This window comes from Brassica rapa, chromosome A06 (assembly GCF_000309985.2).
Source record: "Brassica rapa cultivar Chiifu-401-42 chromosome A06, CAAS_Brap_v3.01, whole genome shotgun sequence".
NCBI lineage: Eukaryota > Viridiplantae > Streptophyta > Magnoliopsida > Brassicales > Brassicaceae > Brassica > Brassica rapa.
The window spans coordinates 18,721,395-18,736,998 of record NC_024800.2 but is presented as its reverse complement, the minus strand read 5'-3'; the positions used below and the strand labels follow the sequence as shown (position 1 = coordinate 18,736,998).

The following is a 15,604-nucleotide window of genomic DNA, read 5'->3' as shown; positions in this document are numbered from 1 at the left end:
AGTATTTAACTCTTTTAAACGTTCTCAAAAGGATCCGTGTGAGCAAGAATATCATATGTCCTCCTCTAACCCTTAATGAGACGAGTAAAAAGAAACCGAATGTTAACAAACTAGAAAACAATTAAAAAAAAATTTCAAAAAAGAATTTACTTTACTTCTATCATTATCAAAGAGGCCAAAACCAAGATACAGAAAGCCTCGTATGTGCGGACGGCTGACACGTGTTGATAAAGGAATCCACTAGCCTACACGCGTCAAACATCCCTGACATAGACAACAATATCGGTCTCACAGTATTCGCCACGTATCACGTACATAAAAACGAACGTCGTACGTGCAAACACGTGGCAACGGCAACTCTTAACGGTTCGTAACGGTCCCGGACGAATGTTCCATCTCGTTCTCCGTCTAAACTAATTTCCCCAGTGGCCAAGTCTCTGACCGTAAGGAAACATTTTATTCTTCTCTTCACAAACAATCACATCGTATAAAACTATATCACCTAAATTTTTTCATTTATTTTATTTGTTTTCTTCATCATCGTCGTAAATTCTATTTTTTTTTATGTCAATGCCGGATGAGCCTAGAGTCTTTATGTCCACGACACGCATAGCAATATGATTCTCCGTATCCGTGAATGTATCTTCTACCAAGATCCGTCGGAGGCAGACAATACCGAGACTGTAAATATCTCCCGTACGCAGACGACGGTGAGTTCGGCGGGGAAGGCGTAACCGAGAACGGCGAACGCGCGAACGGAGATTTCGGAGATCGATCGCTGCTTGAAGACGACGGCGATCCCTGTCTGTGAGCTCTCGGAGGCGATAGAACGGCTCGGATCTTGGCTCCGGAGACGCGATCGTACTCCTCGACGATGTTGGCTAGATCCTCGTCTGATTTGACGGAGATTAGAGTCTCGAGATCGCCGTTTGGTAATTGACACCGTAGATCAACGGAGTATCCACAGAATTCGAATAGTTTCTTCACTAGCTCTGGAGAATAACAAAAATCAATCTCAATTTCGTGATAACGCCCAGATTCGGGAAGTTGAATCGCGAAGAAAGACTGTTTACAAACAGAGTTTTGAAGTGATGCTAAACGAACCTTCGAAAGAGATAGAACGATGGACGGAGAGGACTCTGGTATGACCTCCGACGTAACGAAGCTTCCCGTCGGTCGAACGAGGGAGGATTCTGCCGCCGTAACTGCATAGAAACTTAAGACTGCTTCCACTGTTCTTCTCGTTAACATCAACGGCCACCATTGCTTGGCTTTTTGTTTCCTTAGTTAAAAAAAAAAACAATTTTTTGCAGGATTTGTGAGAGAAGAGGGGAATATTTTTTTTGTTTAGTTGGTTTCTTTGGTGTCTTAAACCGAGAAGAAAGGTTGCGGATGGGCAGGTTTTATAGGCAGGGTGTGACATCACCAACGGGACCCTGCGCGTATGGGGTAAATGGAAAATTCGTTGGACCTTCTTATAGCCTTTTGGACCAATTCTGTTATTCCATAACGGAATATTCCCTCTCTAATTAAATTCCTTCGAAAGCAAATCGCGTTATTTAAAGTTGGCTCAACAAACAAGAACGCTAATATTAAATTTTTTGATTATACTAGATCTTTTTTTCCGCGCTACGCGCGGATAATGGCTAAAACAAAGTTTCCGATCATTTTTTTACATATATTTTTATTGTTTAACAAAACTTATAGTTGAAAAAAAAAAGAATGTTAGAGTAAATAGAAAAAAATAGTGATTGATAGAATCATTGTAGTTAACCAAGTGGTTGTTTGATAAGTACTATTAGTAATGAACAAAAGTTTTACAAAATAATGTTTTTATAATTTTTTTAACAAAAAAAATCATTTTATTTTGGTATAAATAATTGTATTATTTTCAGTTGTTGTTTTATATTTTCCATTCTCAAAATGTTGGAAGAAAATAATCACTATCATAATCTGAAAAACATTTAGGGTATATCTAACTAACAAAACTAACTATACATATGAATTGAATTTTATGTAAATTTAACATATTAATATAAATTTAAGATTGTATATATTTTGTTGTTATCAATAAAGATTTTTTATTAATTATTTATAAAGTGGACGATATTAATTTTATCCCATCAATATTTTGGAAACCGGATCGGACATTGGCTCGGTATTTCAGTTGAGTCAATGGTCGGGCCGGTTCTGCCGGATTTTAAAATTTAGTATAATTTAAATTTAAGTAACTATATATATCTATAATTATAAAATTATTATTTTTAGAACTTATATTTTTTGTTATAATCTAAAAATGATATGAAAATAAAATCAAAAGTTCTAAATAATATAAAATATATTGAAAACTAATTTATTTAGATAGACATTAAAAGCTAATATAGATTTTTTTTATTAATGTAATCTTGTTAAAACATACAATTATTTTTAACTTGAATTTTTTTAAAGCAATGAATTTAATATCGATCTGCATCATTGGTTTAGTGAGTGTGACCAAGTTTAAAGCGAAATTGCCGGTTTTTAGCACAGTCTAAATCCGGCTAAAAAAAAGTTTCCAATCATTTTTTTACATATATTTGTATTGTTTAACAAAACTTATAGTTGAAAACAAAAGAAATAAAATGTTAGACTAAATAAAAAAAATAGTGAATGATAAAATCATTGTAGTTAACCAAGTGGTTGTTTGATAAATACTATTAATAATGCACAAACGTTTTATAAAATAATGTAATTATATTTTTTTTATCAAAATGTTCATTTTATTTTGGTATAAATAATTTACATAATAATTAGTGTAATTTTTTTCAGTTATTGTTTTCTATTTTCCATTTTCAAAATGTTGGAATAAAATAATCACTATCATAATCTGAAAAACATTTAGGGTATATCTAACTAACAAAACTAAGTATACATATGAATTGACTTTATGTAAATTTAACATATTAATATAAATTTAAGATTGGTTATATTTTGTTGTTATCAATAAAATTTTTTATTTTAATTATTCATAAAGTGGATGATATTAATTTTATCCTTGCCACCAATATTTTGGAAACCGGATCGGATATTGGTTCAGTATTTTAGTTGGGTCAATGGTCTGACCGGTTCTGCCGGATTTTAAAATTTAATATAATTTAAATTTAAGTAACTATATATATATATGTATAATTATAAAATTATTTTTTTGTATAACTTTATATTTTTGTTAGAAACTAAAAATTATATGAAAATAAAATGAAAAGTTCTAAATAATATAAAATATATTGAAAACTAATTTATTTAGATAGATATTAAAAGCTAATATAGATTTTTTTTAATGCAATCTTGTTAAAACGTACAATTATTTTTAACTTGATTTTTTTTAAAGCAACGAATTTAATATCGATCTGCATCATTAGTTTAGTGAGTGTGACCAAGTTTTAAGGGAATTTGCCGGTTTTTAGCACAGTCTAAATCCGGTTAGAAGAGTGAGTCACATTTCAACCGGTAGGTTTGGTTTTCCAAACAATGCTAGCCGCGGACCATCGCTTTTAACAACCAAACTACGTAATCATTTTAGAAGTAAACATTCATTATGAACTTATGTCAAAAACCATATACATATTTAACCCAAGTTGTGTTATTTATTGTTTTTAATCATTTTTCAAAATTTCTAGTGCCATCGATTTTCTTATTTTTTATGTTTCCAAGGGCTCTCCAATCTGAACCAAATGGTATGCATGGAAAAGATCAAAATATAACTTTATAGCAAAGACATAGAAATCAGTGTGTCCACCATAATTACACATTTAAGAAAAGATAATCATTTGAACAAAAAAATACTAATCTTCTTTTGTTCAAATAGAAAAGATAATCTCGTTACATATAAACTTTCACAGGTTGAGCTTGTTGATTCAACTTGCATAATGGTACACTATCTTCTCTGTTGGCTCACAACCAAAGCATCTGAAGACTCCGTTTTGTGCTTTCTTCATTTTACTCTGTTTGTTAAATTATAAAACACGAGTAGATGTGAAGCATTTTTTTTTGTTGAACTGTCCTGGGTTGATCAACCATCAAAAGAACCCGTCAGTATAACTTCTGAGGCTGACTTAGGCCGTACTGTGGATGCAGTTCAGAGTAGCCATAAAGCTCTCCTAGCATGATATTTTCTCTGTTTCTCTTGTACAATCATTTGTGTCTCTAACAGAAAAAGAAGTTGACCAATATTGTGAGAGACAATAGCATAAGCTTCCTCTTTTTGGACATCAGCAATGAGCAAAACATATCCATGAAATTATAAACCAAAAATAAGCCAAATGCATATAACTGATAGAATCGTTACTATTTTAACAGGAAATTATGTAGGGAATAGATAAATGTTTCGAGGTCCCATCTGGTCGAGCAATTACATTCACAACTTTATCAGGATGAGACCTTAGGGATTGAAGAACAGAATAAAATTCTGACTGAAGATTCTGGAGGATGAAACAACATTTCATGCTTATTTGCCATGTTCCAGAAAATACACTTCACCTGAAAGTAAACCTCTTTATCGTATAATCCAATTTATAAATCAAGAGATAAGAAAAGACTAATGAACCAGTCAAATCAATCTAGAGGAAGAAGAAGAAGAAGATTACTGAGCAGAAACCCGACTTAAATGCTGATAAAGTTGAACCTCAAAATCAGGTAAAGTAGCTTCTCGTGATTAGATTCTTGGAGTCGCTATAAACTTTCACTTGGGTGTCAAAGGAGCAAAGCCAGTGGGCCGACAGCTCCAGTAATGGTTTCATTGGTGGAGATAAGCCACATTGTTGGCATTTTCACCATGAAACAGAGCTTTTCTCTGCTCACTTCCTTCAAAGTTTTTGCAGTCCAAGCATTAGCAGTTCCCAGAACAAAAAATGTTTGCTTGAAAGTACTCACAATACTTCTTAAAACATCCTGATTTACAGTGACAACACAACTTCACTAATATCCTCCTACAAAAGAAAAATCTCTCATTATACCTTAGAAGCTAAAAGAACTCCCCAGCAATCTAACATAAGTTCACAGAAGTCTTCCAACAATATTGAAAATGTAAATGCTTTTTTTTTTTAAATCAGTAGCACTGCTAATCCTCAAACCACATACTCTTTTATCTTTAACCCCATGTGGACGGACTGCTAGCAATTTTCGACCTGAACGCATTTAGATTCCATTACAGAGTTGCTTCAACATCTCAATCTTTCAGGTTCATTGTCAACGTTGTTTGAACGATTGACACAGTTACAACCATCACAATATGTTCCGAACGCAAAGCTTTCACCGTAACTGAAAAGATACATGAGAGTGTAAGTTTACGGAGGTTCAAAGTAAAGTCGAACCAGAAACTATAGGAACGACAGCAGATAAAGGGAAAATATAAACATGCAATAGCTTGAGTAACCGTAAAGATGAATGGGAAGACTTGCAGTTTCAAGCAACGTCCGTGCGTACAGTTACACTGCTAACTTACAATATTTGAGTTAACATCATCTCATCAGAACCACCAGTGAAGATTGAGTTTTAGGTCTTTTCTTATGTAACATAAGTCTAGAGACGTGGAACAACGGACCCAAAATACATCAGAGTGATGAAGAACTGTGCTTACTTCCAGAAACATACTGAAAGCTGCCACAAAAATCAAGGGTTTTAACATAAGATTGTTAATAAAAGGTTAAACGTAGGGATCCTATCTTTTGCAGACTAAAAGACCTGAAAATCTTAAAGCATACTTAGAGTTTACTAAAAGTATACAATTCTCCAAGGGCAATATCTTCCTGTAAAGAAAAAAGACATGAGCAGGAACAACAAAAGATGATAAACAGTGCAATGCGATCCTGATATATTTTGCAACAGTCTGATCCTTGAGGTGATGAATTAAGGGAAGCATTTTTACCTTTTATCAAATGTCTTTTTTTTTACACGTCTGCTATGTTCCTCTTTTTTCTTTGGTGGATTTTACCATGAAGTCTCCTCAGTTTCATATTATCATACTTGAGCCTGCTAAAACTCAAAAATGATAACAATATTAAAAGTGAAAATGTATGATAACAAAAACAAAAACCTTTGGAAGAGGAAAACGCACTGAGGAAGCAATATTTTCAAGGAGAGAACAATAAGTTTCCTCACAACAACCAAATGGTTCAGAGAAGTTGTGCAAGAGACCCCTACGAAAACCTTCATTTTTTTAGGTTTGACTTTCCCCATTAAACCTTGTTAGCAAGCCTTCCGACTCTCTCTGCTGAATCATAAGTGCACAAAATCACGGCTTTCTGCTAACAAATCAGATTTTTATTTTCATGTTCAGAGACAAAACAAAACAAAACAAAACAAAACGCTCTAATCCTAGTGCTTAATTTGAATCAAATAGTTTTACCATGAAACCATCAGAGAGTTCAGAGGAGAGAACATCAATTAGATATTTAACATACAATTACCGTGGTAACAATGCCCACAGGGTAACTTCTTAACGGTTTCACCAATCATCATCCCATCTTTACACACAGCGAAAACAACAACCATCATCATCTTCATCAGAACAAACCTCGAAAGTCTCCAACGCCTCAATCGCCGATTTAGCAGCAAGCGGTGCTCCTCTCCTCCCACCACCTTCGCCACCGTCTCCTTCCGCTAAATTCTGGAGCAGCGCCTCCTAACCAGCTCCGTTGTCGACGTAATCAGCCGGGTTTCCTGAATTATCCTTGATTGCCATTAGAATCTCGGCCCAATCGAGAATCCGGTTATCGATCGCGTCGTGATCGGGAACAACTCCCCTCGATCTTCTTCCTCCTCCTCCTCCTCTTCCTCCTCATCGTGTTCATCCTCATCTTCGATTTCGTTTCTGCTATTAATCTCCAACCCTCCTCGTCCTCCGGTTACGTCCGGTTATCGATGGCGTCGTGATCGGGAACACCAGGTAAGCAGACTCATCAGATAAACCTCATTTGTGTAAATCGAGTTGTTCTGGATTCACTGGTGAAAGGTTTTATTAAATAAGAGGAAAAGAAAGAGAGGTGAAAGAATCGGCAACGCTCAAAGAAAATGGAGAAGTGGAGAAGACGAAACATATCGACAGTTTTTGTGTTGAGTAAGTGACGTGGTAAATTAGAAGCATTTGATTGGTAGAATTTTTAGTCTGACGTGGATAGCCTCCCTACTCTTCATATAACCCTTTTAATATAGTATAGATTAGACTGGGTGATGATTCGTAACATCTTAGCAGCCCTTCACTACCATGTTTATGTACATGAAACTTGATTAAACAAATATATTTGATTGATTTTTTACATTTAATGTGAGCTTTATTACGTTGAAAATTTGAGATTCCTTGTATAGCCCATGTAATTTTATCATATGGCAAACCAATTACTTGATTTTGTTTAGAGAACTTATGGGTCAACCCACAATATATACTTTAAATTGTTCGAAAAGCATATATGGTGGTAATATGGTATATTCCGAAAAATATGTGATGAATAAAGTGTAGATGGTAGGTAAGTCGAAAGATTCCAAAAATTGGTGTAGATGGTAATTATAAAATTTACGAATTGTTGGAATCTTTAAACCTATCATCCATACCTCAAATAATAATTTTACTAGATTTCGGGTTACGCGAATTTTTGTTTTCATTTATTTTTATATAAATATTTTGTTTTCAATTTTGTTTTCAATTCTAAATTAGTATATATTATAATATATATCTATCAAATTTTAAAACATAATAAGTTTACGATATATTTTTTTCATTGAATAAATTGTTTTAAATTTTCACATATATTTGTGTCTTCTTCTATATATATATTTTCGGATTATTATTTCATTATTAAAATCGTAATTATATATATATATATATATATTAGTAAAATATTGTTTTATTGTCATATTCAAAGATATTGTAACATTTCACAAATTTAGAAAGTTTTTAAAAAATTAAACTTTTCGCTTCATAGATTTATATTATCGAGTAAATAATTAAATATTTAGTTTTTGTTTAATTTTTAAAATAAACTATATAGTTTAAAATTTGTTTTCATTGGTTTAAGGTAGTAAAGATTAATCATTGTTAGATAATATGATTTTTGTTATTAAAAAAAAATCTTTATAATTTTAAAAGTTAACATCGACAAATATTTAAATATGTAATATATATAGGTATAGTATTACAACATTAAATTATATATATTTAATTTATATTATCTATAAATCCAATGGATCATCTATTCTTTAAATCCAATTATTGATAGCCCAATAAAATTTTCTGGTAGATCTAACATTTAAATGATAAGATTAGAGATTAAATGTAACATGAGTTTTTAGGAATATGTCTATTAGATCTATTTTTTAAAAAAATACACATCAATCAAAGTTGTGACTTCTGTTTTAATATATAAGATTGATCCAAAACAAGACATAAACGATTGGTTCAGTACAACCATTGCAGGCCACTTAGTGGTCACTCATGGCCCATCTCTGACAAAAATAAAGAGACCATGGTGAAAACTAGGGATTTTAATTTAACTGTCCAGAACGAAGAGTGAAAGCAATACAATATGAATGTATTAGACGTTTAAAGGTTTATATGCTTCCACATCAGGTTTGTAGTTCGATTTCTAAAAAGTAAATTCTTACAGATTATATGATGCAAGCTTTTTGAGACAATGGCGTATCACATGGCATCCTTTAAATTTATTTAAATACAAATTTATTCAGTAAAAACAATAAAAAATCAGCAGTTCTAATGAGAAGTTACCTTATTGAACCCCTTAAACATGTTGTGCAAAGAGTATGTTCATTGAAGATATCGTACATGCAGAACCGTTCGTCGATCCAAGTGTTTCAAGAATAGCTACATTGTGGAATCGATGTTCCTAAAACCGTTCACTATATTCACATAAGTTGTAGATAATTGATCATATATGTAATAGGATATATATTATATGTGATATAATCGATGATTTGACCAATGTTAAAAACAAAAATTAGACCATTATGTGTTCTCGGGACATCAAAAGTCAGCATGGCTGCTGTTTTCACGATTTCTTCTAGTGTTAAAAGAAAAAGCCACATAGAGATAAATGAAGTTTTGAAGAGTTGGTTCAGCCCATCTATCTCCCAGGCATGGAGCAGACTGGTTAATGAGCATCCTGAACGACTCACCTAGTTTGCATTAATACTTTTTTAATTTGTCACACTCTTGATCTCTGCAAGTTAAGATGGACACATTTACTGATTTGTGTCTCTCTTAGTTTCTTAACTTTTCAAATCTGCACTTATTTTTCTATAAAATGTACTTAAGAGTTAACTAATACGTTTAGTGTCATAACCTTCATGAATTTTACATTTTTTCTTCATATACAAAACTCGTTAATAATCTTACATTTAGCTACATAACCTAAACATTTTTAATAATTCATAGCTAGTTGCATACTTGGGATAGGAGCGAAGTTAGGAAATTTATAGTAGTAAAACAAAATAGGCAAAGAAAAGGTATCTAACCTGGATTGATGAGGGTGCACATCATCACTTTTCCACCTGTTCCAACAGATTTTCATTGTTCTCTTTACCAAAATTTACTTTATATAAAAATGTTATGGGTGCACAGGCCCCCATATACATAATCTGGCTTCACCCGAGCTTGGGATGTATGTATTTGATCTGATTTGATTTTGGATGAGCTTTTAAGTGATCTTGGGTTAGTTATGAAAGTTACAATGATTTTAACTAATTAGGCAATGTTTAAATTCGAACTGAAAATAAATCATAATGTTTTTCATAAACAGCAAGTTTATAAAATTTATTTATTTGAGTAAGTTTAAAATCTGCTGAGTAATATTAAGTTAATTTACATAATAAATTAAGGTTAAGTAAATGACATAAACAAAACAAGAACATATCCTAAAATTCTTATATACAGACACCAAAGATGGTGTATTTAATTTGAAAATTCTTGAATCTATGATTTAAATATACTGTAAAATCTAATCTTATTATTAAATAATGTAATGAATTTATTTTAGAGATTTGTTAGAACGAATTATAGAGTAACTATTTTTTTTTGACAGCAAACATTCACAGATTCATATAGACTCTGTAAACCAAGACGGTAACTCTGAATCCATGTATACGATGAAAGAGGGTTGTTACCGAGCATTACGTGCCAAACTATCCGCCTTTGTATTCTCCGTTCTAGGTACATGAACAATATCTGAGTTGACGAAACTTCTTCTCAAAAGCTTAATATCTTCCAGGTAGCTTTCAAATATTGGTCATTCCTCTGGTTCTGAAACCATCTTCACCAACTGAGAAAAATCCGTTGCAAACGTAACCTGAAACTGTCTTAAATTTCTCATGCATTCCATTACCCAAATTAATGCCTCTATTTTCGAATGAAGCGGTGAAAGACATGCGCTTACATTCTTTGCTTCTAGTAAACCATCAAACCCTAGTAATGTACTGAGCCAACCTTACCCTGAAAATAGATTCTTATCTTTCCAACAACTACCTGTGAAGCACCATCTTCCTGTGGTCCCTAAGTTAGGCATGACCTGAACTTTCTGTGCACACCTGTTGTTGTTATTAACATGTGTCTCAGTTCAAAGTGTTGATTCTACTTCTACTAATCGAAATGTTTCCCTGTGATCAATATCAAAGTTACTGAATATTTTATTGTTCTGACCATTCCAAATGTACCATAATATCCATGCAAATTGATGATCATCCATCTTTGAATTAACTCTTCAAAATAAATGGTCCATATTAGTAAAAAGAAAGCCAATAGAAAAAAAGTTCGAGTAACTATATAATTCCATTTTAACAAAGAATTACAATCGTTTTGATTTGTTAAATAACATAATTTTGGAATGTATATATTTGTGGATTTATTTTCCAAATTACCAAAAAGGGTAATTAATTAAATTTTTAGTGAAAGGCTATAAATTTGTTTATATAGGGGGCCATTTCTCTATATTTACTTGAAAATATGATTTTGGAAATAGATGAACTCATTTAGATATCCATATCTAATACTAATCTGAAAAATAAATACATTACATATATAGTAAGTCATGTAATTATAAAGGTGTATTATATTAACAAAACCTCAGTAAAGACTTGAGCGGAAAAAAACTTGGGGGGGAGGAAGAGCGACATGGAGACAGACGAGAGCGGCGTGTCTTTAGCGTCAGGACCCGACGGTCGTAAGCGACGAGTCAGCTACTTCTACGAGCCAACGATCGGTAACTACTACTACGGTCAAGGCCACCCCATGAAACCTCACCGGATCCGTATGGCTCATAGTCTTATCGTCCACTACAACCTCCACCGCCGCCTCGAGATCAGCCGCCCTTACCTCGCCGACGCCGCCGACATCGGTCGCTTCCACTCTCCCGAGTACGTCGATTTCCTCCGCTCCGTTTCGCCGGAGTCCGTCGGCGACTCGTCCGCGCGTAACCTGAGGCGATTCAACGTCGGCGAGGATTGTCCTGTCTTCGACGGGCTTTTCGAGTTTTGCCGCGCTTCCGCCGGAGGTTCGATCGGCGCCGCCGTTAAATTGAACCGGCAGGACGCGGATATCGCCATCAATTGGGGCGGTGGGCTTCACCACGCTAAGAAGAGCGAGGCGTCTGGGTTTTGCTACGTAAACGACATCGTTTTGGGGATTCTCGAGTTGCTTAAGATGTTTAGGGTAAAATGCTTTATCTCAATTAGGGTTTTAATTTTATCTTTGTAGGGTCGTTTTTGTTGGTTTACCTTAAAGCTTGAAGCTTTTTGAGACTGATGCTACGTAAACGACATCGTTTTAGGGATTATCGAGCTGCTTAAGTTGTTTAGGGTAAATGCTTGATCTCAATTAATGTTATCTTGTGGAGTAGTTTTCCTAGATTTACCTGAAAGGTGGAAGCTTTTTGGGACTGATGATTTGAATCTTAATTAGGGTTTAATGTTATTGTATTCTGTTAATATGCTTTCATCGTTTGCAGCGGGTTCTCTACATTGATATCGATGTTCACCATGGAGATGGAGTAGAGGAAGCGTTTTACACCACTGATAGAGTTATGACCGTTTCTTTTCACAAGTTTGGGGACTTCTTCCCAGGAACTGGTCACATCAGAGACGTTGGCGCAGAGAAAGGGAAGTACTATGCTCTTAATGTCCCGTTGAACGATGGTATGGATGATGAGAGTTTCCGCAGCTTGTTTAGACCTCTTATCCAGAAGGTTATGGAGGTTTATCGTCCGGAAGCTGTTGTTCTTCAGTGTGGGGCTGACTCCTTGAGCGGTGATCGGCTGGGTTGCTTCAACTTGTCAGTCAAGGGTCATGCTGATTGCCTCCGGTTCTTGAGATCTTATAATGTTCCTCTCATGGTCTTGGGTGGTGGAGGGTATACTATTCGGAATGTTGCTCGTTGCTGGTGTTATGAGGTTTTTTTTCCATATCTTTTGCACTTGTTGTATGCCTTTTTTGGTAAAGTTTTTGTTATTGAAAGGTTTTGGTTTCTGTTGACTCTGTTGCAGACTGCAGTTGCGGTTGGAGTAGAGCCGGACAATAAGCTCCCGTACAATGAGTACTTTGAGTATTTCGGTCCAGACTATACGCTTCATGTCGAGCCAGGCCCAATGGAGAATTTGAACACACCAAAAGATATGGAGAGGATAAGGTATGATGATCTCATTCTACCCCTTTTATGGTTGTGCCGGTTCCAATTGTTCACGGAAGCTTTACATGCTCATAGCCTATATTTTGAACTTGGGGAAGTTAAACTTGTTGAAAATTTCAGGAACACATTGCTAGAACAACTTTCTGGACTAATACACGCACCTAGTGTGCCGTTTCAGCACACACCTCCAGTTAATCGAGTCTTAGATGAGGTAAATTTCCGTTCATCCATATCTTCTCTCTGCTGTTTTAGTTTCTTTCATGTTCTATTGAAGCAGACTCATTAGAATTTTTGTTGTTATCTCAAATCTTTAGCCGGAAGAAGACTTGGAGAAGAGACCAAAGCCTCGCATTTGGAGTGGAACTGCGAATTATGAATCAGACAGTGACGATGATGAGAAACCTCTTGGTGGTTTCTCAGGTATTAATGGCGCAACTATGGACAGGTAAAAAAAAGAAAAGAATAAGCTTCATCTTTCTTCACCAGTCTACCAAATCTTTGATGCTTATTGTTTCCTCTAACAGACATCTCTTATCTCTTCAGGGACTCTACAGGGGAAGATGAAATGGAAGATGATAGCGCAGAGCCGGAGGTGGATCCACCATCGTCTTGAAACCAGCTTGATGTAGTGTCAAAAGTTAGGGAATTGATTCTTGGTGATGCTTTTCTTCCGTATGTGATTTTTTTTTTTTTGTTTGCAAAGAAACCTTTTTGTTTTGGCCTCAAGAGGTATTTAATAGGATTGTATTTCCATTACCATTCAATCAAAACAAGAGAAAATCATTCCTTTTATAGTTGCTTTTTTCTCCTACAAAGCCATTATTTGAGAGCAGCCATCGCCGAGGATGCCTTGAACACTAGCGTTAAAACCGGGTTCTCTGGTAGTCTTGTGGATTTGTTTAGTGAAGGGAGAGTGATGAAAGAGCTTCAAAGATCAAAATGCATAGGGAAAATTGAAGAGTATGTTGAGGAAGAAAGGGAGGAAGATGTGTGGAAGCTGAGGATTCAGAGAGAGAGATGGAGATTTGGTTATGGAGGAAACATTGAACCCGGTGAGCCGATTTTTGATGATAAGCTAGCTATCTGTTCTAACACTTGGATATGGGAATGATAGCTCGGTGACTCTAACCAGTTATTTACCGGATCTTGCTGCGTGGAAGAAGACACTCCAGCTTCCAGCTTATGCAGAATTTGAGCTAATCGCCCTCAATGACATTTGATAGTCTCATAATCAGTTTAGGTTTTGATGAATTCCGCAATGTCTTTCCTCTCCTGTTTTGGATCATTACCATGCTATGGACTTGTGGCTGATACAAATTGTTTGCTCAATCATTGTGTCTTTATTGTTGAATCATACTATTCACTACTGTTGTGTATGATCCGACTTATTGGTTGTTTTCTTTAGTGCTTTCACAGTTGATACTCCAAATAGAAGATTTATGTAGTCATTCGGCTATATAAGCCACTGAAGCTTTATCACAAGGCAAAAGCATTAGAGTCGCATTCTTTATCTCAACATCATAATTTTGCTCTTTATTGTTACTAGAAGTTCTTGACAATCAACATGAAGATATAGATTAGACTTATAAGAAAGGAAGATGATATATATAGACTACAGTCTACGGTCAGTCACTAGCTACATCATCACCATGAACCATTGCTAACAAAATTTATAAACCACATTGATCTAGCGATATTAAATTAAACGCATGCGTCTTGCTTACCGTAGGCTTTTGCCCCATAGGATACAAATTCCAATTAGTTAGAAAAGTATATATACTTGGCGTTTATAAACACCCTAGGTTTATATTTTCTAATAATCTTTTCACCATTAAAATGATACAGGAGTTAGAATCTATACCAAGTTTTGGAATATAATATCATATCTCTACATTCCCAAGCCTATTTTGATATATAACTCTTATAATACCTGGGCAGCCCTTAGCTTTTTAATTCGTAAATGCATATGAAGTTATGCATAATTAACTTAAATTAATATGTACATACAACCATAGAAAAACATCAGATTTTCATGATCGCTGCAAAGGAAAAGTTGGATAGGCCATGCACAGTATAGCATAACATTTTCACGATCATATAAAAGAATTTTTTTTTTTGGGTAAAATATTTAGGAAGAATTGATAATTACTGAAAGGCAGGTTGACAATTTTTGAAACACCTGTGTTATTGCAGAGATATAAGCAATCCCGAGGGAGAATAAAATTTCTTCTACACGGTCGTCAGTTTATACAAAACATAAATTTGCCACATTAGAGAAAAATTAGGTTGTAATTCTAATACCTGGATTTTTTTAAAAAGAATTTTACTTTTTAATAGGTTAATTAGATTAGTATACCCTAGACTATATTTACGAACTGATTTTGCCACATGTCTTTTCTACAATCATTTTTACAAAATAAATGATGACATGGCTAACAAGATTAATGACATGACTATAGTTAATGTAACATGAACAATCACATTTATTACTGACATATATTTTTGGTAAACTTTATAGAATATGAAAATAACTAATACATTACATTTAATGTTGATTTATATTTTTGTTAAACTTCTTAAAATATGGTAATAATTCATAAATCATCACTAAAATAAATATATTGAAATATGCATTATAAATTTCGAAATACATTATTTAATTATATTTTTATAATTATACAATTTTTATTACTAATATTTTCAAAATTTTCTACATCTTTTTTAAAAAATTAATAAATTATTAATCGCAATTTCATTAGTTTCTTTTAGATATCTACAAATTTTATAAATATTGTTTAGTTATATTTTTAATCTATATGATTTTTAGTAATTTATACAAGTTGATTTAATACATTTAACCAAAATAAATAGATAAAAAATTTATCTAAGATTCGAATTTTAAATATATTACATATATATTATTAAATGTAATTTAAAATAAAC

General features: G+C 33.8%; 2 protein-coding genes across 2 annotated transcripts; one reads left to right on the top strand and one right to left on the bottom strand.

The window, feature by feature from the left end:
• Positions 1-39: 39 nt before the first annotated feature.
• LOC103873733 lies at positions 40-1,597 on the bottom strand. Its single transcript, XM_009152123.3, has 2 exons — positions 1,105-1,597; positions 40-992 (listed from the first exon to the last, which is right to left on the bottom strand). Exons 1-2 carry the CDS (start codon positions 1,421-1,423, stop codon positions 568-570), a joined length of 744 nt encoding a protein of 247 aa, XP_009150371.1. The 5' UTR covers positions 1,424-1,597; the 3' UTR covers positions 40-567.
• Positions 1,598-11,085: 9,488 nt separating this feature from the next.
• On the top strand, positions 11,086-13,455 carry LOC103873731 (histone deacetylase 6). Its single transcript, XM_009152122.3, has 6 exons — positions 11,086-11,689; positions 11,985-12,425; positions 12,519-12,661; positions 12,782-12,872; positions 12,976-13,106; positions 13,205-13,455. Exons 1-6 carry the CDS (start codon positions 11,153-11,155, stop codon positions 13,272-13,274), a joined length of 1,413 nt encoding a protein of 470 aa, XP_009150370.2. The 5' UTR covers positions 11,086-11,152; the 3' UTR covers positions 13,275-13,455.
• The last annotated feature ends 2,149 nt before the right edge of the window (positions 13,456-15,604 follow it).